At 40.3% G+C, this 22,913-nt stretch overlaps 1 protein-coding gene across 1 annotated transcript in view; it reads right to left on the reverse strand.

Annotated features, from left to right (window-relative positions):
• Positions 1-22,913, reverse strand: part of LHCGR (luteinizing hormone/choriogonadotropin receptor) — a 58,753-nt gene that overhangs the window by 31,653 nt on the left and 4,187 nt on the right. The window contains exons 2-6 of the mRNA XM_008068678.1: positions 9,534-9,605; positions 7,197-7,271; positions 3,893-3,967; positions 1,033-1,107; positions 867-944 (exon numbers count right to left, since the gene is read on the reverse strand). Of these exons, the coding sequence (XP_008066869.1) occupies positions 867-944; positions 1,033-1,107; positions 3,893-3,967; positions 7,197-7,271; positions 9,534-9,605 (375 nt within the window). The remainder of the gene's footprint in view (positions 1-866; positions 945-1,032; positions 1,108-3,892; positions 3,968-7,196; positions 7,272-9,533; positions 9,606-22,913) is intronic.

The raw sequence follows: 22,913 nt of genomic DNA on the forward strand, positions 1-22,913 counted from the left end.
GAATGCAAACTAGTGCAACCTCTTTGGAAGACAGTGTGGTGATTTATGAAAGAACAACCGAGCAATCCCCCTTCTGGGAATATACCCAGAGGAACTCAAATCATTCTATAAAAGGGATACCTGTGCATGTATATTTATTGAAGCACTATTCACAACAGCAAAATATGGAACCAACTGTGCTGCCCATCAAAAGTAGACTGGATTAAAAAAAATGTGGTACATATACCCAATGGAATATTACACAGGCATAAAGAAGGACAAAATTATGAACTTTGCAAAATTATGAACTTGGATGGATTTAGAGTCTGTAATACTCAGTGATCTATCACAGAAACAAAGAACTGAATACCATATGTTCTCACTCATAAGCGGACCCTGAACAATTATCTGTATAATACTTATCTTAATACTATAAGAAAGGGATTGGCAATAGTGGGAAACTGCCAGGGGAGGGAGCGGGAGGGAGGCATACTTCATCAATAAGAGTACCTGATCTCAAACCAGGTGACATGGGGACCAAAGTGAGGCTCAGACTTTACCTGTACAATGACCATTTGTATACCTAATCCTGAATTGTACTCCACATTTTTTAAGATAAAGATTAAAAAAAAAAAAAAGAAATTCAGTTTCTAAAATTCCTCAGGTCCCATTTGATTAATTTTAACCTGAATTGTTGCTTGGTTGTCATATTAACATGTGACTCAGTTGTGATCCCACTCAATGCTCCCCACCCTTGGCAGTTTGGTCAAGAAGAATTCACCAGTGAATAAGAATATGGTAAAACACGAGAAAAGTGCTCACCTCAAGCTAGAAGTGAGAATAGCAGGAGATTGTATGACAGATCATGAATCTGGGAGTTTACTCACAGTGTTATGGATTCATTATTCATCCCTTGAAAAGCATTTCCTGGTATGGTAGTTATGTGTAAGTTATCACAAATTTCCCTTGAGGAGAGAAATGAGAAATATTTACTTTTCAAATTTTAGCTACGAATAGGAAACTGTTATGCATAGCAATCAGCCTGGTACTTACAGAATGAAATTAAATTCAGAGGAGAAGATCTTCGTAACATCTGGAAACTTCCGGACGCCCGTGTTACAGATGCTCCTGTGATTTGGGGCGTGGTGGTTATGTGGGCAGAGAGTGGGTGATTGTCATTAAGGAATAAAGATATAAAGGGAGTAGAAAGGTACTTTGTAAATACGATTTTCACATTAAAAACATGGACCTTGACTTTATTAGTACACTTCTAGCTGAGAAAGATTGTTGGAATTCAGAGGCCTCTGATGCTATGGGCAAAGATGCTCTAATGATTCCTATTTAGAGATCCAGGGGCTCGGACCAAACTTTGAGGTCTTTAAAAAAATCTTCCTTTTGGAATTTTTATTTTACAGACAGAACTTTCTCTGTTGCTCAGACTAGAGTGCAAAGGTATGACCATAGCTTACTGCAACTTTGAACTCCTGAGCTTAAGTGATCCTCCTGCCTCAGCCTTCTGAGTAGCTGGGACTATAGGCATATGCCACTACAACTGGCTTATTAAACAATTTTTCTTTAGGGACAGGGTCTTGTTATGTTGCCCAGGCTGGTCATGAGCTTCTGGGCTCACTTTGGCCTCCCAAAGTGCTGGGATTCCAGGTGCAACCCACCAAATCCAGCTCCAAGTCTTTTTCCTTTATATTTCCAGCCTGTCTTTTTCTCTTAAATCAATTGCATTTTCCTATTGTATTGTATTCCATTTCCTTTTGATGATTAGTTTATTCCATACTCTTGATAGTTCTAGAAGTTAGATAGTTCTAGAAGAAGATAGTTCTGCTCTATTTTGGAGCAGGTTTTGACTGAAACATTTATGTGAGAAATTCATTCTCTATTATTAAAAATCTTCACTTTTAGCTATCTTGTGATTCAGGAAGTTCTTCCTTGTATCTCACTGAAATCATTAAACTTTTTTTGGTGCTTGGAGCAACTCAAGACTCCTTTTCCTCTCACCTTTCGTTTAACCTCCAAAGAGGAGAGTGGGTTATTTGGTAGGTGAAATTGAAGACTACTTTATTATAAGAATGGGACTCCTTCAGAGTCCAGGCAGCTGTGTTTCCCCCTACTGATTTTAATTCACCAGTCCTGGGCTCTGGACAACTGATATGAACTGCCTGTCATTCTCATTTCAATGAAACAAAGTCAGATTTCTCTTCTGGCTTTCTCTGGTTTCTCCTCTTTACTCGTAACCCCGTTCACACTGAATCTGTACCCTGTCTATTGCAGAAAATGGTGGGGTTAGACTGCAGTGTGTGCTTGGATTGGGGGAATATTACAGTTTTGAATGAAGATGCTATTTAATAAAGATGACAATTCTTAGATAATAAGGGGCAGTAGTGGTCAATTTTTTTTTTTTTTTGAGTTGGAGTCTCACTCCACTGCCCAGGCTGGGGTGCAGTGGCGTGCTCATGGCTACCCCAATGTTGACCTGCTGGGCTCAGGCGATCCTTCTGCCTCAAACTTCCAAGTAGCTGGAACTATAGACGTGTGCTATCACATCTGGCTAAATTTTTGATTTATTGTAGAGATGGGGTCTCACCAATTGCCCAGGCTGTTCTCAAACCCATGGGCTCATGCAATCCTCTCACCTCGGCCTCCCAAAGTACTGGGATTACAGGTTTGAGTCAAGTTTGATTCTGGTATTTTCTTATGTGAATGATGCTGCAGTGCGCTTATATGCCCCATGGACTCCATGAGGTTTGGAAAAGCAGAATGCCTGAGTTGGGAATTGCCCAGTGTTAGAGTTGCCAGAGGGGCTGTACCAATTCCAGGAGTAACCCCTATAGAAGGTCCCAGAGCAAGACCGATGATGTGGAACACCAGAGAGAGGATGTCCCTCCCCTCCCCTTCCATTTTACTTTTTTTGATTTGTAGGCAGTGATGGGGAATGGACTTTACATTCTCTGGAGAGTTTTTGAAATTTAATTATCAGGAAGAAGAGAGAGAATACCTGGGTTAGAGCGGCTTAAATTCTTTGTGAATAGGGATGACTTCATATGTGAGAGGATCCATAGTAATACATTTATAGAGTTCAGGAATTTTGGCATTGCTGGCAAGGCAGTAACTTTGTTGGGCTACAGTGGTACCCAATTTATAATGCTAACGGGTAGACTTAGGAAGATTTCATGGGAAATAGAAAAGAATGATTTAGTTTTGCATGACATAGTGTCTACCTCAAGGCAGTACTTAGAAAGTTTTCATTTAATGTATGGATGAACAAGTGAGATGAAGGAAATCAGTAATTCTCAACCATCAGTGGAGGTCAAATCAGAATTGACTCTCACTTTCACCTATTTTCTGCTCACCTTAGAAATTCTGATTTAGTCTTTTAAAAGTGTTATAACCCCCATCTCCTATTCCCACAATCAACTTTGGAAATCACTGTAAAAGAGTGATGTTCTTCTCATGTGCTTGGGACAGAGGAAATATTGGGAACCGCTTGTACCACTTACGTGTATGTGAAAGCATCCAGTATGGTGGCTGAAAAAAAATGCTATTATTGAAAAGTCAGAGAACAACAGATGCTGAGGAGGTTGTGAAGAAAAGGGAACATGCATGTTTGTGAGAAAGTAAGCTAGTTCAACTCTTATGGAAAGCAGTTTGGAGATTTCTCAAGGAACTAAAGAATAGAATTACCACTTAGCCTAGCAATCCCATTACTGAATATATACCCAAAGGAATGTAAATCATTCTACCAAAAAGAAGAATAGTTGATTAAATTTAAATCAAAGCTGGAAAAGAACATGCAAATAATGTATATATGGTTTAGAAATTCTTCCCAATCTCTTAATTGTTTTGATTTTCAACACATGCCCATCTTCCCCTCCCCACTTGCTTAAAAAGGAAAATTTCTCACAGGTATTTTAACCGGGTAAGATTTGTAAATGCTCCAGGCTCGATGTATACCAGATTTTTGGTGTTCTGGATCAGTCTGTAAAGAGAGAGGGAAAAGAAGTAACAGTTTAAGAGATGCGTATAGTTTAGAATGTGTGAGACCATGGCCACTAGAGTTTGCTGGTGAAAATAGCATCAACAAAAACGAGTGACTTTCCTATGCTCTAGAAGAGTTCTTGGGACTTTGGGGATGGAAATGGCTTGGTGCAAGCCAGTGGCTATTCCCAGGAAGCTCTGCTCTCAGCCTTCTGAAGAGGCAGGCATAAGCATGATAGCTGGGAGTCTGTCTGTGCACTCTCTCATCTCCCTTCCCCCAACAGATGGCACCCACATCCAGGTCTCCTGGCCAAGCAGATTCTGCCTTGCTATGGAGCCTGCAAGTGGGGGTCATGAGAGGTTCCACTCTAGGAAGAGATGAGCACATTAGGTACTCTCCCTCATAGACAAACTTGGCCTCTTCATAATTGGGCTGGCAACGACACTGAGCAGTTATACAGAGGGGCACCCAGTCTGTGGGTAGCACAGGACACAGGCCAGAGGCTTGGATTTTTGGAATTTCATGCCCATTCTATAGATAATTTGCTGCATGTTGACACCCAGTCTCCTAACTTTCCTGAGCTTGCGTCCCTCCTATAAAATTGGTATAATAGTATTACATATTCTTCCTTACTCACAGGTTAGTAGTTTTGGAGTAATAGGATAGGTAGAGATGATATGAGGCAGGGTTTTGCAAAACATAAAAGTACAGGCATTCACCACGGTGATATTAGGGCCTTCTGCTTTGGCCTTCTGCTTTGCCCCCAGTTCCCCTGGTGACTGTAACTCTTTTAAGAAGTCCTATCTATTTTGGGTGCAGTAAAAGGTCAGTAAATGCCTTTGGCTTTCTTAACCCAGACAACTAACACCTGAGAAAATGGTAATTACCTAGCTCTGTAGAGAAAATAGCGTATTGGTTAGGAACATGAGCTCTGGAGTCAGCTTGATTTTTCAATCTGATTTGACTACTCAGTAACCTTGTATCTATCCGTTAAAGTTCTGTGTCTTGGTTTCCTCACAGGATGGTTTTTGAGGAATAAATATATGCGTTTGGTTCACAGTAAGGCTTCAACTGGTGTTAATAATAATTATGATAGTTGCTGAGTTAGGAAGTTAAATGATTTGCCTCTAGTCACACAGCTGAGAAGTAGCAGGACTTGAGTGTGACACATGTTTTCTGACTCCAAGCATAGTGTTTGTTCCACTATACTGTGGTTACCCACCACTGGTGCCTGTTTCCATCTTTTAAGTCCTTTTGATTTTTCACAAGTGAGTGATATTTTGTTGTAATCATTTTTACAAGTGAGTCAAGTAATCGTGGACCATCTAGGGCACTATGTGGGTGGGATGGAAAGGAATTTTGTCTGTTAAATTGAACGGGGTGTGGTGGTGCATCTAGGGCATTGTGTGGGTGGGATGGAAAGGACTTTTGTCTGTTAAATGGAACCAGGTGTGGTGGCGTATACCTGTAATCCCAGCTACTCTGGAGGCTGAGGTGGGAGGATTGCTTGAGTCTGGGAGTCCAGGCTGGGCATATAGCAAGCCCCTATCTCTAAAAAATTTTTGTTTTAAATTAAAAAAAAAAAGATATCTTGGGGTCTGACTTAGACCACTCATGCATTCAAGTATTCAACAAACATTTATTGAGCACCTCCATGAGGCAATGCTGTTCTAGGTGCTGAGGTTACAGCTGTGAACAAAGCAAAAAAGACCTGCATGGAGCTGGCATCCTAGTCTCAGGACCTTCTTTGGGAATCCATACACTTTCCCTTAGAGTGCTTTATTTTTCTTTCTGTTAAGTGTTGCTCTGCATCACAGGAAGCTTTATTTGTCATTAGCTGCCCTGGTGGTTCTCTGTATAAGTTGTGCTTTAGCGTTATCTGGGAAGTTTGCTAAAACTGCAGATTTCCAGGTCTGGGATAGGACCATCATCTATTATTATAATGAGTCCCACATTTGAGTCTGCTTTTCAGCCAAGTCCAGACTATACATTTTGCACTTAACTAACCATTATTTTGGAATCTTCTGTAATTGTTTGGTGAAATAGTTTCACCTCCTTGGCTACACTGTCACCTCCTGGTGAGATGACATTTGTGTTTTACCTCCTCTGTATTCCAGCAGCACTAGGCCCTATATTGGACACATGGTGGAGACTCACATACCTATCAATTTGTTAGATAATTATTCATTGGACCATTTTTAGGGAGGGCTTGTGGTAGAGTGGAAAATGCAGAAGTTTTGAAGAAAGATGTCCAGGGATTGAATCCTAGCCCTGCCATTGTCTCAAATGTCACACTGGTCAAGTTACTGCTTCTCTACAGGGATCCATTCCTTCCCCTGAACAAAAGGAATGATTACCCCACTTTGCAGAGTAGCTGTGAGGATAAATGACACAATATAGAAGAAATGCCAAGCGCAAGAGCTCAAAAAAAATTGATGTCAATGCCTTTCTCCTTTCCTTACTTTTGAGACTCCTAAGCATGTCAAGTTTGAGTGCTCTTTTAGAAGCTCAAGATTGGACCACATAAGGCAGCAGTAACAGGTCTGGTTTAGAAGTCATGTGACCTGGTTTCTAGACCCAGCTCTGGTACTAACTTGCTGTGTGATGTCAGGTAAGTCAGTTAACCTCTTTGGGCCACAGGGTCATCATATGAAAACTGAATTGAGACAGTGTTTTCCCATTCTTTTGGTAAACTGGGGGGAGAGGGAATATTTGGCAAGGGTTATTTTTAAGAGTTAATTCTAAAACATCACAATAACAATAACAGCAAAATACAACAAACCCAACATACACATGCCCAGCACAGGGCTTTTACATGCGGTATTCAAGAGTATTTACCAAATGAATGCATATGCCAAGACAGCCCCAAACAAACCAATTCACGATCTCTAAGCTGTTTTTCAAAATTTCCCACCACCCCACGTACTCCATACCTTCACGTCTATAGGCAAGAGTTATTTGACAGGACTTCACAATGTCAATTTTAATTTCCAACTTTGTGTTGTAATGTTTCAGGGTTTATACTGCTCCCAGGGAGAAGCAGTTGTCACCATGGCAACCTTCAGGCCACTGCAGTGAGAAAAATTAGTGCCTGCCCAGACCTAGTAATTGCTGTAGTCTTTTCCTCTTGGATTCCTAGCAGAGGATGCTTGAATACAAATACCGAGTGGGCTCTAGCCAACGAGGGTAATAGTGTACAGCAATAAACTATCTATTAACTGATGCTTACATTTCAGACAAATTGAGGAGGTTGTCAAAGGCATTAGCTTCTATCTTTTCCAGGGAATCACTCTGAGATATTTCACTAGGGAAGAAAGGGAGAAAAAAAACAAACATGAAAGAAATGACTGCATCTGCATAATAATGAGCTGTGTGGTGACCCAACAACTGGGGGCTCCACTATGTCCCTCTGAAAAAGAATGAGAATATGCAAGTTGTCCTCACATCATAAAGTGCTAACATCTCCCTTTAGGAGTGCTGATGGACGCCTACAACTCAGGTGCAATTGAAATGCAAGTTTCAGTCCCCCCTGTTTATGTGACAGGTTTTTCTTTTGTTTATCTATGTCTCAGAGTCACAGATTGTTAGAAGTGAATAGGCCCTTTGAGAAAATGTAGTCAGATTCTCTTGTTTTACAACTCTGGAAATTGAGGCCATGAGAGGAGAGACAAATCGTTTTTATATGAAGGTTCAAGACTAGGATCAGGATCTCTGGGGTCCAAATTCCATCACTTGAGTGAAGCTTTAATTTGTGTTGAATTGTTTCATGACTCTTAATCCTTGGTTTCCCAAAATCCTGTTCTGTGACTGTTGCAAGGGGGTCAACTCCTGCACATAGCATCCACCATGGATTGTAGTTATCTGCGCCACTGACTACTTTTCTCACTTTGTGAACAAGTTGAGGACAATGAGTAAATTCTATTCACTTTGGAATCTCTGGTGGCTTCATATTGGTTGGCACATATTTAGTGTATAAGTGAATGAATGAATGAATGAATAAGTGAATGGAATAATGAATAGATTTATTTTTTAAAAATACAAAAATAAAAGAACCATCTTTGCCATACACTACTGCCAAACTTGCAGGTAATTTTTAATGTTACCCTAAAATTCAAACATAAGCTACCATTTGAGAAAAAAGTCTCAAATAATACATTTGCTTGTTTCTTTTTTTTTTTTCATTTGCTTATTTCTAAGGTTAATGCTCACTGAAGACTTCAGACTTGAGAGCGTTTGTCCACAGAAAGGCAGAGCCTAGGGCAATTAAATGTCTTTTTTGAACAATACAGTAATGGATTGTTCTTGGGCTGCTACGTCTTATTTCCACCTAATGGCTTGCTTATTTAACTGTGGCTTCTTTTCTCAGTAGGACACCTCAATGCATTAAATGTATCAAAACTCAACATTCGAACTTGCGAGCAGAAGAGTATGGTTAAGCTCCAGCAAACTGACACATCTGTAACCTGTAGTGAACTTCCTATAATTCTCTAATTCTTGAGAAATTATTTTTCATATTCTCATTGCTTGTTAATATCCTAAGAGCAGTAGAGTTTCTCCAAGGAGCTAAGATTGATGGTATAGCATCTTCTTCTTCTTCTTTTTTTTGAATTGGAATCTCATTTTGTCACCCAGGTTGGAGTGCAGTGGCACACTCATGGCCACCCCAGCATCAACCCCAGCGATCCTTCTGCCTCAGCCTTCCAAGTAGCTGGAACTACAGGCGCGTGCTACCACGCCCGGCTAATTTTTGATTTATTGTAGAGATGAGGTCTCGCCAAATTGCCTGGGCTGGTCTTGAACCCCTGGGCTCAGGCAATTCACTCACCTCGGCCTCCCAAAGTGCGGGGATTATAGGCTGAGCCACCAAGTCTGGCCAACATCTCCTTTACTTTGAACATCCAATGAGTTGTTAAGATTAGAGGTGTGCTGTGGGAACTAAATGGCCTTTTTTTTTTTTTGACTCAGGCTAACATTAAGAAGGATGCTGGAGTACTTGGCTCCTAAGAAAGTTCTCACTCCTTGCATGGGGACTTTGGCCTAGATGCCAGATGATTGACGTTACATCTGTCGGATATGAGGTCATGTTGCATTATTTGGCTGCTTTATACTTTTGACAAATGCCTTTCATCAATATAGCTTTAAGTACTGTGTTTTTGTCATATACTTATTATATTTTAGATACAAAAATTATCTTCTGATGCACAATAAACTTCCAGCATGTTTTCTTCTTTGTGGGTGTTATCTAAAAATGTGACACAAGAGCAGAAGGAGAGTTTTTATGATTGGAATCTGTCTTCTTTTCTACTTAAAAAGTGTGCCATCACTTATCAAGAAGCATTCAGTTCTTTGAAGCAAGGTTGATTATCTGTATTTTAATGACTCTTGAAAATCATACCTTTTCTTCAAAGGTCCCTAGATATTATTTGTATTATAAAGATAAAAATACCATGGTTTTCTAAACACAATTTATCTCCCAGAGAAATTATCCCCTTTCAACTGTGTTTCTCTTAGAAAAAAATTATTGTTCCAATTATTAATATCTTTTGATATGCAGTAACTTACTTACATTTTTACGACCTCATTAAGTCCTCTGAAAGCTTGAGATGGGATTACTTTGACAGGGAGGTAAGTGAGTGATCTAGAAAAGAAAAAAGGAAAGCCAAGAGTTTAAGATTGGGTGCCTTTTAAGTTCATGAATAAATGTGTGTCTGTGTGTGTTTATGTGTGTGTTTGTGTGTGTGTGTGTGTGTGTGAGAGAGAGAGAGAGAGAAAGAGATTACAGAGTTCCCAACAACTGGATTCAGATAGAGGATTCTAACATATATCAATGAAGAGATGTGTCATGATTTATTCTTGGTCTTTATCAAGGAGTTTAATTTTGTGGTTTAGATCATGGAAATTGAGATTAGACACACCTGGGATAAAATCCTCACTGTCCCACTACTTGACTATGTGACCTTGAACATGTTATTTAAGCCATCGATTTTAGTTTCTTTGCCTATAAAATGGGAACAATAATTTCTATTTCACAGGGTTACTGTGATGATTAATAAAGATAATCCATGTAACGAATGGGGCTTGGCACCCAGTAAATACTTAATAAATAGCTCTACAGTGGTCCTGTAGGCTTGGTTGGAAGGATGAACAAAAAGATCTTGAGTGGAGGAGAGAAATGGTGAAAATAGAATTAGAAACCATGCAGGCAGGAGAAAGGAAGATTCACTGAGAACACGCCTATATCTTGTACTACATATACTGTTTTCTCCAGGTAGCCTATTTCGGTATTATCCCAACCAGACCACTTTGATCCTCTGGTTAACTCACATGACTATCTCATGTCATTTGGGGTGGAACGTCAATGAGAGCATTTCCTTCAGGCACTCAAAATCACAGGAACAATTCAAGTATCCTTGAAATTGAGATAAATATTATACAGTACATGAGAGTTGAGAAAAACATGACACTCAGCAATAGCAAAACCAGTATCAGATGATGCATGAATGCTAAAGGAACCAGCCGTGAAGATAATTCAGGAGGAAGCATCTGCAAGGCAGGCATGAATGTGCAACCAGCATTTATTGAGTATCAACAGTGGTTTATGGTTTTGGCCCAAGGACTGGCAGAGAGGAAGAGAGTGAGCAGGACATTTCAGATAGGAAGTGAATATCTAGGAATATGATAGGAAAGAACACCTCCATGATAAGCAGATGGAAGTTAGATATCTTATAATTCCAGAAGGGACTTGCTACTGGTGTAAACTGCTGTGTGAGTTATGAACACCCCTTATAGCCTTGTTTTACCTACCCAACAATGATGCAGGGTGGGTATTTCTCTTAGATTGCAGAAGAAATTGGGTCACAGAGAGATTAAGTAACATGAACAAGGTATCAACCACGCAAATGCCCTTTCCGCTGGGCTAAAGCCTGTGATTCTTAACCTACTCTCTCAATGAGCAAGGTGGAGGGACAGGCATTATAACCTTGCTTCTCTTGAGAGGAAGCGTGCCACATTCTCTCTATTCCTCTTGCAAAGCAGCTTACTAGAAGTTCCTCCCTTGGTGCTAATGCAGAGAAATTTCAGAAATTTCATTTCAGAAAAATGATTTCGCTCAACAGTCTCTTAGAAATGAAGTAACCTAGAGGAAATAATCCAAGTTTGGTCCTCTGATTCTGTTCCTGAAGACAGTCCCAACAAGTGTATAGTTCAACACCCAAACTTACTTAACAGAGAATCCGAGAAGAACAGGGACAGTGAGGAAAGAAATCTTCTTGTGATGGCATGTTTGCTTCCTATATTTCTTCTGGAATCATGTCCGCTTGGCTTCCTGATTAAAAACATAGTTTTATTGCTCTCTGCACTGCCAAGTCAATAAATTTTCAGTAGAGAAAGCTGTATTCCACTGTACCCCGTGCAGCATCAATAAAACTGACAGCCAAATTCTGATTCCAGAATCTTTATTGCTGGGGATAATGCAGTGCAGAACATATTTGGGAGAGTGTTTACATAAAAGCTTCAACTGAACCCTTCAGAGCTGTTTATTCATGCAAATGGAGCCCAGAAGCTGGAGCCTCTAAGCAGGCAGCTCCTTCTCCAAATGGGAGCATGGTGTGGCTCCCAGAGGAGCAGTTTCATTCAGATTTGACCAGGGAGGTTGCCTGAGCTTTTGATCGATGTAGGGAGGAGGGATGAAGAGCAAAGGTTGGACAGAAATGCGAGAAGCTGTGGATCATGCACTGGCAGTCCCCAGTGACTATGGAATAGCCCTGGCACAAGATGAAATTTGCAGAGTTGATGTTGGTGCTGCAGAGCTGGAAAGGCAGTAGTGATGAGAGTGAAAATAGAGTTCCCATCATAAAAGAGACACTGAGCAAACACCAGGTGACTTTGTGGATGTAACTGGGTCAAGAATGAGGCCTAGGGGGCCAGAGTATGGGGAGAGAAGTGGGATTAGGCAGGTGCACTGTGCTTTTCACAACAGATGTGCTCCATGAAGCAACACGAAGAATGTGGTTCTGTGAATCCAAAACTATTTCTCCTAATGACTTATGTGTTTTATTTCAGAGATGTCATGTTTTTACTTCTTACTTGTCTCCAATCGGTAGCAATTCCTAAGCACCCTAATGTCTGTCTCCCAGATTTTTTTGCTCACATGGCCCATAATTTGTCAATAACCATTTGAATATATTCCCTTTCTCCCTTCTCAGATGGATGCATCTTAGATTTTTTCCATGATGCCAGAAATTTTTAGTAATGTGAACAATGGTCTAAATAACCCCATAATTCTACTCTTGTATATGCTGAGAGAAATTCTCAAACTGATACTTAAAGGAAACTGTATAAAAATTTTCTTCACAGTTTTGTGGCATCAGGAGGTTGTAGGCAACCTGGGTGTCAGTTTCTTGGTGAGGGAGTAGGTAAAATGAGGACAATGCACATCTAACTAAACAGGTGACCGTGTAGAAGCAAGAGTCTAGAGGCACACAGAGCAGCATGGGTGCATCTTAGAAACATGGGACTGCGAGGAACAAGTAAGAAATTACCGAGACTTTCTTAATAAAAAAAAAGAAATTACTGAGACAGTAAAATACTATTTGCAGAATTAAAATGCATGCAGACCAAGCATTAGACATTTTAAAAGAAAACACATGAACATATACTAGAATTGTTATCTAAGGTGAGTCGAGAGGTACAAAAGTGGAAGGAGATAAAATAAGTAACAAAATGGGACTTAATGGACTAACGATAATGTCACTTTTAATGAAGAAATATGATCAATGTAACCCTCCACACCAAAAAGACAAATGGAAAAGATAAACATTATATTTTAATTTGTATTAACTGTCTACCTGTCTGCCTACAATTCTTTCTCCTCCCACCCTCCGTCTCTCCATTGTTCCCTTTCTCCTTTCTTATTTGTTGTTATTGTTGTTTTTTGAAGTTAGGCATACATGTGTTCCAAGATTTTTGTGAACTTCAGGAACTGTTGTGAAAAGGTCTAGTTAATATCATTTGGTATAGAGCAGAAGCCAAGGATAACTGAGGAAAAAGAGGCCTAAGGCAAGGACAGTTCAGTAGCTCTGCTGTCCAGGGTCAAGAAAAGGGGTGAAGGTATGCATAAAGCAAATAAAAACAAAGGAAGGAGAGAGCCCTTCTGCTTCAGCAAAAGAGGGTGATACTTCCCAAACTATGCATCTCAGATGGGTGGTAAAGAATTAGGATTACTGGGCAAACACGGAATTGAATTGCAGGGTAGAGAGTTCTCTCTCGAAAAGTGAGAGCTGTGGAAAAATATGACTGTGGAACCATGCAGCTGCTTATGTTTAATACATTTTCATAGTCCCTTTTACAGTTTTAAACATTGATTTTTAAGTGAATTGATGATGCAACACCAGTGTCACCTGGATTATATCTAACCCTCACCTTCCCAAGTGCCTTTGCCACAGATGTTGAAACAAATGCTTAGATTGGATGATCAAGGCTGCCTTAGATCATAAGCTCTGGAACCTCTATCTACTCATCAATTCCATATGCAGGCCCCAACCCTTCCAATTGTGGGTTAAAGTTGAAATAGATGCAATCTTTACCCCCTTAGGATTGGAATGAAGTCACTTACCCTAGTGCTGGGATCTTGTGATTAGTTATGACTCTGATGAAGCTCTTTGCATTGTCTAAACTGGACCCCACAATATTTAGAGGACAGGAGGACACCCACAGTGCCTACCTACATGCAATGCCTGTTTTTGCCTCCATTCCTTATCATGTAGCCTTTCCAGAATCCATCTAGAAGTGGGACCCATCCTAGTTTATGCCTTACCTTCTTCCCGACACCAGATCCTGATCTCTGTATATCTACTCCTCACGGGACACTGCTGTCCCAGAACTGTTCCTTGTTGCTATCTGGTTAGGATTACCCAGTCTCTAGTATCTCTTACTACTGGGTTCTAACTTTCAAACTGGGCCCTTTAGCACAGATATGCACCCTGTGTTGGGACTACTCCGTGCAGTTGGCTTAGTTTCTGCAGTGGACGTTGGATTGAGGTACTTGTTCCTCCAGCTGCTGGTAGAGTGGGTGAAGTTCTCAGCTGAGTTGCTCTCCTAGAATGATACTCTTAGACTAGGATGGCTACCTTCAGTCATGTCTTCTCTTTTGGGCAGGCTTCATCCAATAACTGAGCAATGCATAGACTAAAGACCTGGCCCATTTGCTCCAAGGTGGGACTACCCAGAAGGACCATCCTATCTTCAGAGCTCCTTCCTATCTACTCTTTTATCTGGATCTCTGCTTGATCCTCTTCCCAATCAGCTGAGATTGCCAAACTCCCAGTGTACCCTGTGTCAAAGTCCAGCAACAGGAGACAATTTACAGAAAAGCAAATAGCATTCAGATAAATCCAATGACCTTAAAAAAGATAATGTCACCTTATCACCTCTTCCTTAGTTGTTTCTCATGTCAGCTTGGGCCCCTTTTTTTTTTCTTTTGAGCTTAGTAACACAGATAGCATTGGAAGGAGCCAGTATGTTCAGTTCACTTGCTGGTTAACTAATCTTAAAAGTTATGTTAGCTGGAGAGCTTCAGTCAGGAGGGCTCTAGAGTCCTCCTTCAAGGAAGCTGAAGACTTGGAAGTCTTGTTTATAAAAACCTATCAGTTGGGAGACATTTGCATTATCAAAGGGTTCTTTGTTCTATAGAAGGATTTACTGCAGGGTTCCTTTAAATAGCAAACTTCCTAGGTAAATGGAAAATATTGTTCAGTTGACTCTCTCATTGTAAAGACAGGTATTGCATAAACAAATTATAACTGTAGGTTTCTCACCTCCCCTTGGTTTTTCCCAAGGGTGCATCTTGAGTGCAAGGTGGTTTTCAGGGAAGGCCAGCCTTCTGAAGCCCCCAAACTGAACGGGGGCACAGGAAGAGGAGAGCCAGGGAAGAAATCCAGCACCAGTCTGGAGTCCTCAAAACCTGGGTAGGGTCTATGGTCATCTTGCCAGAGCTTTTTCCTTTCCTTCTGTCCAACACATGGCAGAAGTGAAATATTTTTATTCGTTACCTTCTAATTGTTTAAAAAAGTCATCTGTATTATTGATTTAAGAAAGCTACAAAAATGCATTCATTTTCCATGGATGATTAGTTTATTGCTAGAGCTACTCCCTGAATTTTAAAACACTACAAAATCAGAGGAAGGGGAAAAAGAGAGAAATCAGAGATGGTCAGAGCTTTTTTGCTTAGTGAACTTGTCAAAATGGGAGGAAGTTTAATTATTTAAATTAAAAAGAATGTAATGTCAATTAAGATCTTATTCTACATTTAACAGTGACTTAAGAATTTCTGTATTCTTTTCAAAGCTGCTCAGTAATCATAATAAACTTGCTTTCATCTTGGAATGAAATAAAAATAGCTTCCCTTGTTTCAAATGATTTTTACTCTTTGAGCTTTCAAGACATAGATCTATTTGGTGTCTTCATTTTTTGGCCTATTGTCTTCAGCATTTACCTAGAGGTAACTGAGACCTCAATGTTAAGTGAAATGTAAAGTCAGTATGGATGGACATCCAATGGTAAGCTTTACTTCAAAATATTTTGAAACACTCCCTAAAAATACATCCAGGTAGTTTTAATTATTGTTGACTACTCCCTGCACTTATTATATTAGGCTGAAAGAGTCAGAGTGAAGTCAAAGAGTCAGAGTCAGGTTCCTTGTTCCAACCCCTCAGTCTACAGGGCAAGAATCTTAAGTTAGGAAAGTTGAAATGACCTGGGTGCGGTGGCTCATACCCGTAATCCCAGAGTTTTGAGAGGCGGAAGCGAGAGTATTACCTAAGCTCAAGGGTTGGAGACCAGCCTGAGCAACATGGCGAGACCTTGTCTCTAACATAAATTTAAAAAATCAGCTGACATAGTGGCATATGCCTGTAGTTCCAGCTACTTGGAAGGCTAAGGCAGAAGGATCACCTGAGCCCATTAGGTCGAGGCTGTGGTGGCCATGAGCATGCCACTGCACTCCAGCCTGGGTGACAGAGTGAGACTCCAACTCAAAAAAAAAAAAAAAAAAAAGAAAAGAAAAAGAAAGAAAGAAAGAAAGACGAAATGATTGCTCTGAAATCACATGATAATTCAGAGGTAGACCTGACTAAAACTTAGATCACTTCGTCCCTGGTCCAGTTCTGTTGTCCATAATCAAATCATGTCATTACTGTTCATTTAGGGGTTTATTGATACTCCATGATGCATGATCCTCTGCTTTTCATTTGCAAATCTAGCCTCAGGCCAGGCGTGGTGGCTCACACCTATAATCCCAGCACTTTGGGAGGTGGAGGAGAGAGGATTGCTTGAGTCCAGGCATTCAAGACCAGCTTGGGTAACTTGGTGAGACCTCATCTCTACAATAAATAAAAAAATTAGCCGGGTGTGGTGGCATGTACCTGTAGTTTCAGCTATTTGGGAGACTGTGACAGAAGGATTGCCTGAGTCAAGCAGGTTGAGGCTGCGGTGGCCGTGAGTGTGCCACTGCACTCCAGCCTAGGTGACAGAATGAGACTTTGACTCAAAAAACAAAAAACAAAAACAACCCAAACCTAGCCCCTAAACAGAGCCATCAGTTTCCAGGGCATTGCTCAGGCTTTGACTTCAAGACACAGCACAGATCCCTGTTCCTCTATGAAGCTTTGGAGCCTTCCAGAGTGGTTTTTCTCTACTTCCTCTGTCATCCTCTGCACTTGAGTACACTGTTTTTTCCCCTTCAGTAATATTTGAGAATTTTCTAGGTACCCTGTGTAAATACTTCCTCTGTTCCACCATTGAACACCCAGTCTCTGGTGGATTCTGCCTTTGCACTGTCTCTAGCTCCTGCGTTCCTTACCCACGGCCACTCTTAATCATTCTTTTCTCCACCTTGACTATTCCAGTCTCCAAATTGGTTTTCCCTCACTCTACCCTGGCTTTCCTCTGTCCAGTCTAGGTTACTCTTCTTGGAAACTCCCGCTATGGCATTCTTATGCTCAGATGTCTTCTATGCCTCCCCCTCAGCCAATCTAAGTATCTGCAAACATCTTGGCCTTGCATTCAAGCCTCAGTCTTCATCTGCCAATTGTATTACCCTCTCTTCCTTTCATGTAATCAATACTTGCACTACCTCATATGGCAGCCATTAGCCACATGAGACCACTGAGCAGTTGAAATATGGCCAGTCTGAATTGAGATAAGTGTAAGTATAAAATTTATACCAGGATTTGAAGACTTGGTGAGAAAAAAGAATGTAAAATATCTTAATAATTTTTGCATTAATTATATGTTGAAATGATACTTTTTGAATATTAAATTAAATGAAATATTTTGTGAAAGTTAATTTCACTTTTTAAAAAACTTGTTAAATTGTGGTATGGGCCTTCCCAGAACAAAGAGGAAGTAGTGTGCCATAATCAAGGTCTAGGTGCACATGTGTAACCCTGTTACAACCCTGTGCCATAAAATACCCAATCAAAATGTACATTGCCAAATAAGGGAGACAAAGGGGCTAAAATGTAAAAGAAGTTAGCGAAAAGTATATAAGGCAATGCCTCACTGCATTTGGGTCTCAGCCTTTGGATGTGAATCCGCTGAGCTAGATTTGGCACTAATAAACGCTGCTTCCTGGCAAAGAAGCCTCAGTGTCCCATCTCTCGGTAAAGGGTCCTACAATAAAATGTAGTTACTAGAAAATTTAAAATTACTTATGTGACTCACATTGCATTTCTACTAAACAGTGCCTCCCTAGACAAATTAGACTATTTGTGCTTTCTGAATTAGTCTGACAACTTTTCTGCCTTAATTCACACTGTTCTACCATCTGGCATATCTCCACCCTTCTCTGCTGATCAGATTTTACCCTTGGTTAAAGATCCATCTCAGGCACTACATACTTTGTTGGATGCATCTTCTTCACTAATTGCACTTGATTTTTCTCTTGAAGCAGCATAGTGTGGTAGTTAAGATACACACTCTGGAGCCAGACTGCCTGGGTTCAAGTCAAAGTTTCATTCCACATCTATAAAATGTGTCTAAATAAGAAAATGTTTACATGATACTAATATGGCATCCAGCACAAGATAAGAACTCAATAAATACTTTTAGTTCACAGCTGCACACTGTGAAAGATTTAGGCTACTGGAATACATCTAATGACATTTCTACTTCTTTGGCAGAGGGTAGGAGTGGTGGGCTCAGCATTTTGGAATTGATTTTTCTGTTTTTCATGGGTCACCCTTAAGTCTATAATGTACCTTTGACTAGTTTCTGAACCGGAAGGGAGGGTAAACCATCTCAATTGCTGTCTTTCATTTGGGCTCAGATATCTCTTTTAGGCCATACCTAATAGTCTTTTAAAGAAATGCTAAAGAATAACCTTCCATTAAATATTTCAACTCTAGGGAGCCACTCTACAGAGCTTGCATTGAAGTATTGAGTTTAAAAAGTTGAGTCAGTTGGAACTCTCATTGGAAAGTGCAATCTGAGTGACTTTATTCCAAGAGAGCCATTGCAGATTACCCAAGAAACTGCAAGGAGTCTATGACTTATCGTAGGAACCAAGATGTTAAGAAGATTCCCTGGATAATAGATTTTCCAAGTCATTTGTGCAACAACTAAATTAAAAATATAATGCCTCAGAGGAAATGGTAAACATATTTAAGCCCGTACTCAAAAACCAATTAAAGTTTTCAAAAGAAACAAAACAAAATAACCCAATCTCCCATCTCTTAAACTAGAGTTCTTCTAGCAATAATATAACATGACAAGAATAACTCTGGTAAATAAAACTACATGTTAAATTCTCCCCAGGGAATGTCTGCATCATCTGTAATTATTTCTCAGAAATATTTTTCATAAGAGAATATTATGTTGTCATGGCAGTGATATTGCAGATATGCTTCAGGAAGCTCTTTCATGACAAGATTCTCTGTCCCAACACTTAAATTCTTTTTTTGTGTAAGCATGTAAAAACTGGTTGCAACTGATATACCACATACTTTTAATTAATCTTAGGATGGGTTTGAAGAGGCTGAGATTACCGACATGTGTACCTTCACTTTTCGTTAACTCATCTGCTCTGGTAGACACCAGTTTTTGAGGCTTTTTGTTTATTTTTGGGAAAAAAAATGTCCCCTTATGTGGAAGCATCATGGTGAAAGAATCTTGTTGACTAAGCAGGTTGGTTCTTTGCTGGGGGTGCTTGGCCCAATCAGACTCTTTCTCAGGAATTGAAATTTATAGTAGAAGGACAGAGAGGAGGACTTTTTGGAACAGAGTCATTGTAAAGGTGGAATTTAGAGAGAAATTTCTCGATCTCCTTTTCCTAAGATGTAAGATATTCTTTTTGGATCTGCCAGAATAATTTTACTTCCTATCCTTCTATTAAGTTCATCTTTTATGATTAAATTTGTCAGAGATGATTTATCTTGTTTGCAAATGAGAAAAGCCTTAATTAAAGCCCTGCCCAAGGTTTCCAGAGTGAAATAATTTACCGTTCCACTGATGATGCATAACACAGACAGAACACATGCTGGTGGTCAGTGAGAGGACAGAAGGCTTTGAACAGTGACTTCCCAGTGGCCTTTCTAAGCTGGCCAAAACTGAGCTTACGGGATAACTTTGTTAGCATGATTACCCTATGAGAATGAACCTTAAAGAGCTACAGTTCAAATGACACCTCCACCAAGCTTTCTTTGCTACTTTGGCTATAATAGATGACTCCCTTCTCTGAACTCCTACCTTGTTTATAACCTCATATAGCATTTATCACCTTCTCCATTTCCCTGAAGTCATCTGAGAACTGGTCCTCCCTCTGCTACATCTGGAAGACTGTAAGCTCCTGAAGGGTGGGGATGATGTGTTTGAATCCTGAAATTGTCCTGTACGTTTCAGTACAAACCTCGAATGGGCTTGTATGTTCTGTCTAGGCAGACAGGACCCAAACCAGCCTATAATCAGGTTTTAGAGGCAACTCAGCCTGGGCTGAAAAGGCCAGATATATTCGACTCCAGGCAATAATGAGCTCTGCTATTTTGGGATTCTAACTTATTCACCTTCCAAGTTGAGAAGATCTAGTGGGTTATTTTCTCTCATTAACACCTCCCAGGAGCAAAACTATTCCATCAGGCTTGTCCCTTGGATGATAGATATTTACTGTTCAATCTCATATATTGGCTGTGGGTGTTTTAGTCTTCTCTGCATCAGATTGTTACAATAATACCTTGTAGTTATGTGAAACCTTTATTTCCAGGTACTTTTGGCTCTTTCTCATTTATCTTCACCACAGCCAGACCCATCAGGGTCAAGTATAATCATGTCCCTTTTTACAGAAAGTACAGAGGTTTTATCACTAAGCCCAAACTTTCAGTGCAAATTAGGGAAGAGGAACTTGGTGCTTGAATCCAGTTCTGCCCATTCTTTGCAATATTGATCAATTTGGTTAATTTGGGGATGGCGTTTGGATCCTACCCTGTCCCATAAGAATATTCCCACCACTCTGGGCTCAGAAATGCTGCCTGCTGCTGCTCATGAGATGGAATTAGGAACCCAGGAGCAGAGTAACCTTATTGCATCAGAGTCAAGGATAAATGTAAAAGCATCAAAGGATTAAATCTTCATTCTGAAAGTTGAATTTTATTTACACATTGAACTCTTCCAAATTTGGCTCAGGTGGCATTAGAGAGCTGCAGTTTAGGGCCACATTGAGAGTAGCTGTGAGTGGCTTGCTGCCTGAGAGGGGGTGTCATCTCCCGGAGAGGCAGAAGATGGGAGTAAATGAGGACCCTGTGGAGAAGTTGCTAGAAGCTACCCACTAAGTCAGAGAGCCCACCTGCCTGGTGGGTGGGATTATTTTAATTCTCTTAAAAAAAAAAAAGCTGGGTTGGAATTTGCTAAAATTTGCATTCAATGTGATTTTTCTCTAGCCAAGGGGAGCTGCCGGAACAAAGCACATATGCTCCCATGGAGCCAGCCCTCTTGGCTCGGGAAGTGAGCAGCAGGGCTTCTCTCCACCACTGTGACTCAACTGGCTTTAAAACCTCATGTGTAAGATCAGAGTTACACATGGCCAAGACACTGTTGCAGCCACTCTAGGAGATTATATTTTGGAAAGAGACCTTTGATGCCTCATTTCAAGATATGAAAAGAAGCCAATTGAGGGGCTTATGAAGAAGATAGAGGTGGGTAAAGGAGCAGAACTGGAATCCTGGATTAATCTGGTTTACTGCTTTTGAAATTAAAAAAAAAAAAGGATAAGGAAGAAAAACCCAAAGAGTTATTGCTCTTCAAGGAGGGAGCTGTGTCCAATGCCAAAGGGATCCATGTGTGAACCTTTTTGGCTCTACACTGGCGTTGAGATTTTGGGAACTCTGTTGTTGCTTGTTTTTTAGAGTCCTGCAAGGGGCTATCATTCACTTTCCCCAAAAGGATGATTTAAAAAAAATAAAACCTTGTCCTTCCTAAGCTTCTCCCAAGAAATCTGTTTATCAGCACAGCCAGGTTTAAGGATTGTCTTGAAGGTGTGACTAGGTCAGAACTAAGGTTCAAGATCAACCTCTACCTTGGGCCTTTGTTTTTTCAGGTGGTTAGGTAGGGGTGGGATAGGGAGGTAGACATGAACTTTCTTAATTCTGGGATTATTTTTGGTTGGCCCATCTTCAGGGAAGCTGAGGGTAGGGCCAGATTGTCCTACTTTTAAGATTTTGGTAGGTTTCCTCCATTTTTGGATTCTTTCCTGGGGGCTGTTACCTGGTATCCTCCACTGGGAATCCATCTGTATCAATTTGGCTGCCTTTTTGTTGTTGTTGTTGGTTCATATTTTTTTATTAGTAGATCTTGGGCTGGGGATTGATTCTTCCCTACTGAGTGAGTTAAAAACAAACAAAAATGAGAACAATCTAGATGGGATATACTAGAATATGGATAAACTTCAGAACTTGCTTCTCTGAAGCTGATGTGTCTGCTATTTTCCATTCAAAGGATAGACTAGGGCCAAGATGCTGACATAACACAAAGAACTTCCTTCTCTACCCATAGCACCCTTTTACTACTCCATTTTCTTAGGTGGAGATTTTTGAAAATGACACTTGAATGTGAGGCATACTAGCTAATGTACATGCTTCCTTTTTTCCATTGGTTTATTGTTTCCATTCAGTTATCTACTCAGTTTAATCGTCATGTAGCTGAATAAACACTTTAATCTTACTATGTGTGAGATTCTGGGAATTCTGGGTTGAATAAGACCTATTTAGGTAGTTCTCACACTAGCAGGATGATTCAAAACCAAGGGATGGGGAGAATTTTCCCCCCAGGGGGGCATTTGGCAAATGTCTGGAGATATATTTGTTGTCACAGTTTGAGAGGGCAGTGCTACTATTACCTAGTGGATGGAGGCCAGGGATGCTGCTAAATATCCTATAAGTACAAAACTGCTCCCACAATAAGGAATTATTAATATCTGGCCCCAATGTCAATAATGTTGAGGTTCAAAAACCTGCTCTAGCAGAAGAGGCACACTTTAAACAAATTATTACATCATGGTGGGATATGTTCAAAAACTTATGTAAACGGGGTATCATAGTAAGTATGCAGACAGGAAAGCTGGAGGCAGGGGTGGGAGTGGGTGCAGGCATCAGAGAAGACTTCATGGGGAAGTGATTCCTAATCATGGTTTTGACTTAAAATCTTTGCAACCATCTATTAAAGAATGACATTTACTGAAAGTTTATTAGTCAAGAAATACATATTAGGATTGTTTTTCCCTCGTACAACCCTCTGGGTAATTTATTCAAAGCTATCTGATAACTGTGGCTTCCCTTAAAAAAAAATTTCCCCCAAAGAGTCTGGGAGAGACATGAAGAGGAAATAATTCATTTATCCTTATTCCTTGCTTCTCAGCAAGGAATCTAGTCTAGTTTCACCTGTGCTTCTTCCACCAGGACTCCTC

Source organism: Carlito syrichta, unplaced genomic scaffold (genome assembly GCF_000164805.1).
Source record: "Carlito syrichta isolate Samal-C Ts95f unplaced genomic scaffold, Tarsius_syrichta-2.0.1 Scaffold311472, whole genome shotgun sequence".
Classification (NCBI taxonomy): domain Eukaryota; kingdom Metazoa; phylum Chordata; class Mammalia; order Primates; family Tarsiidae; genus Carlito; species Carlito syrichta.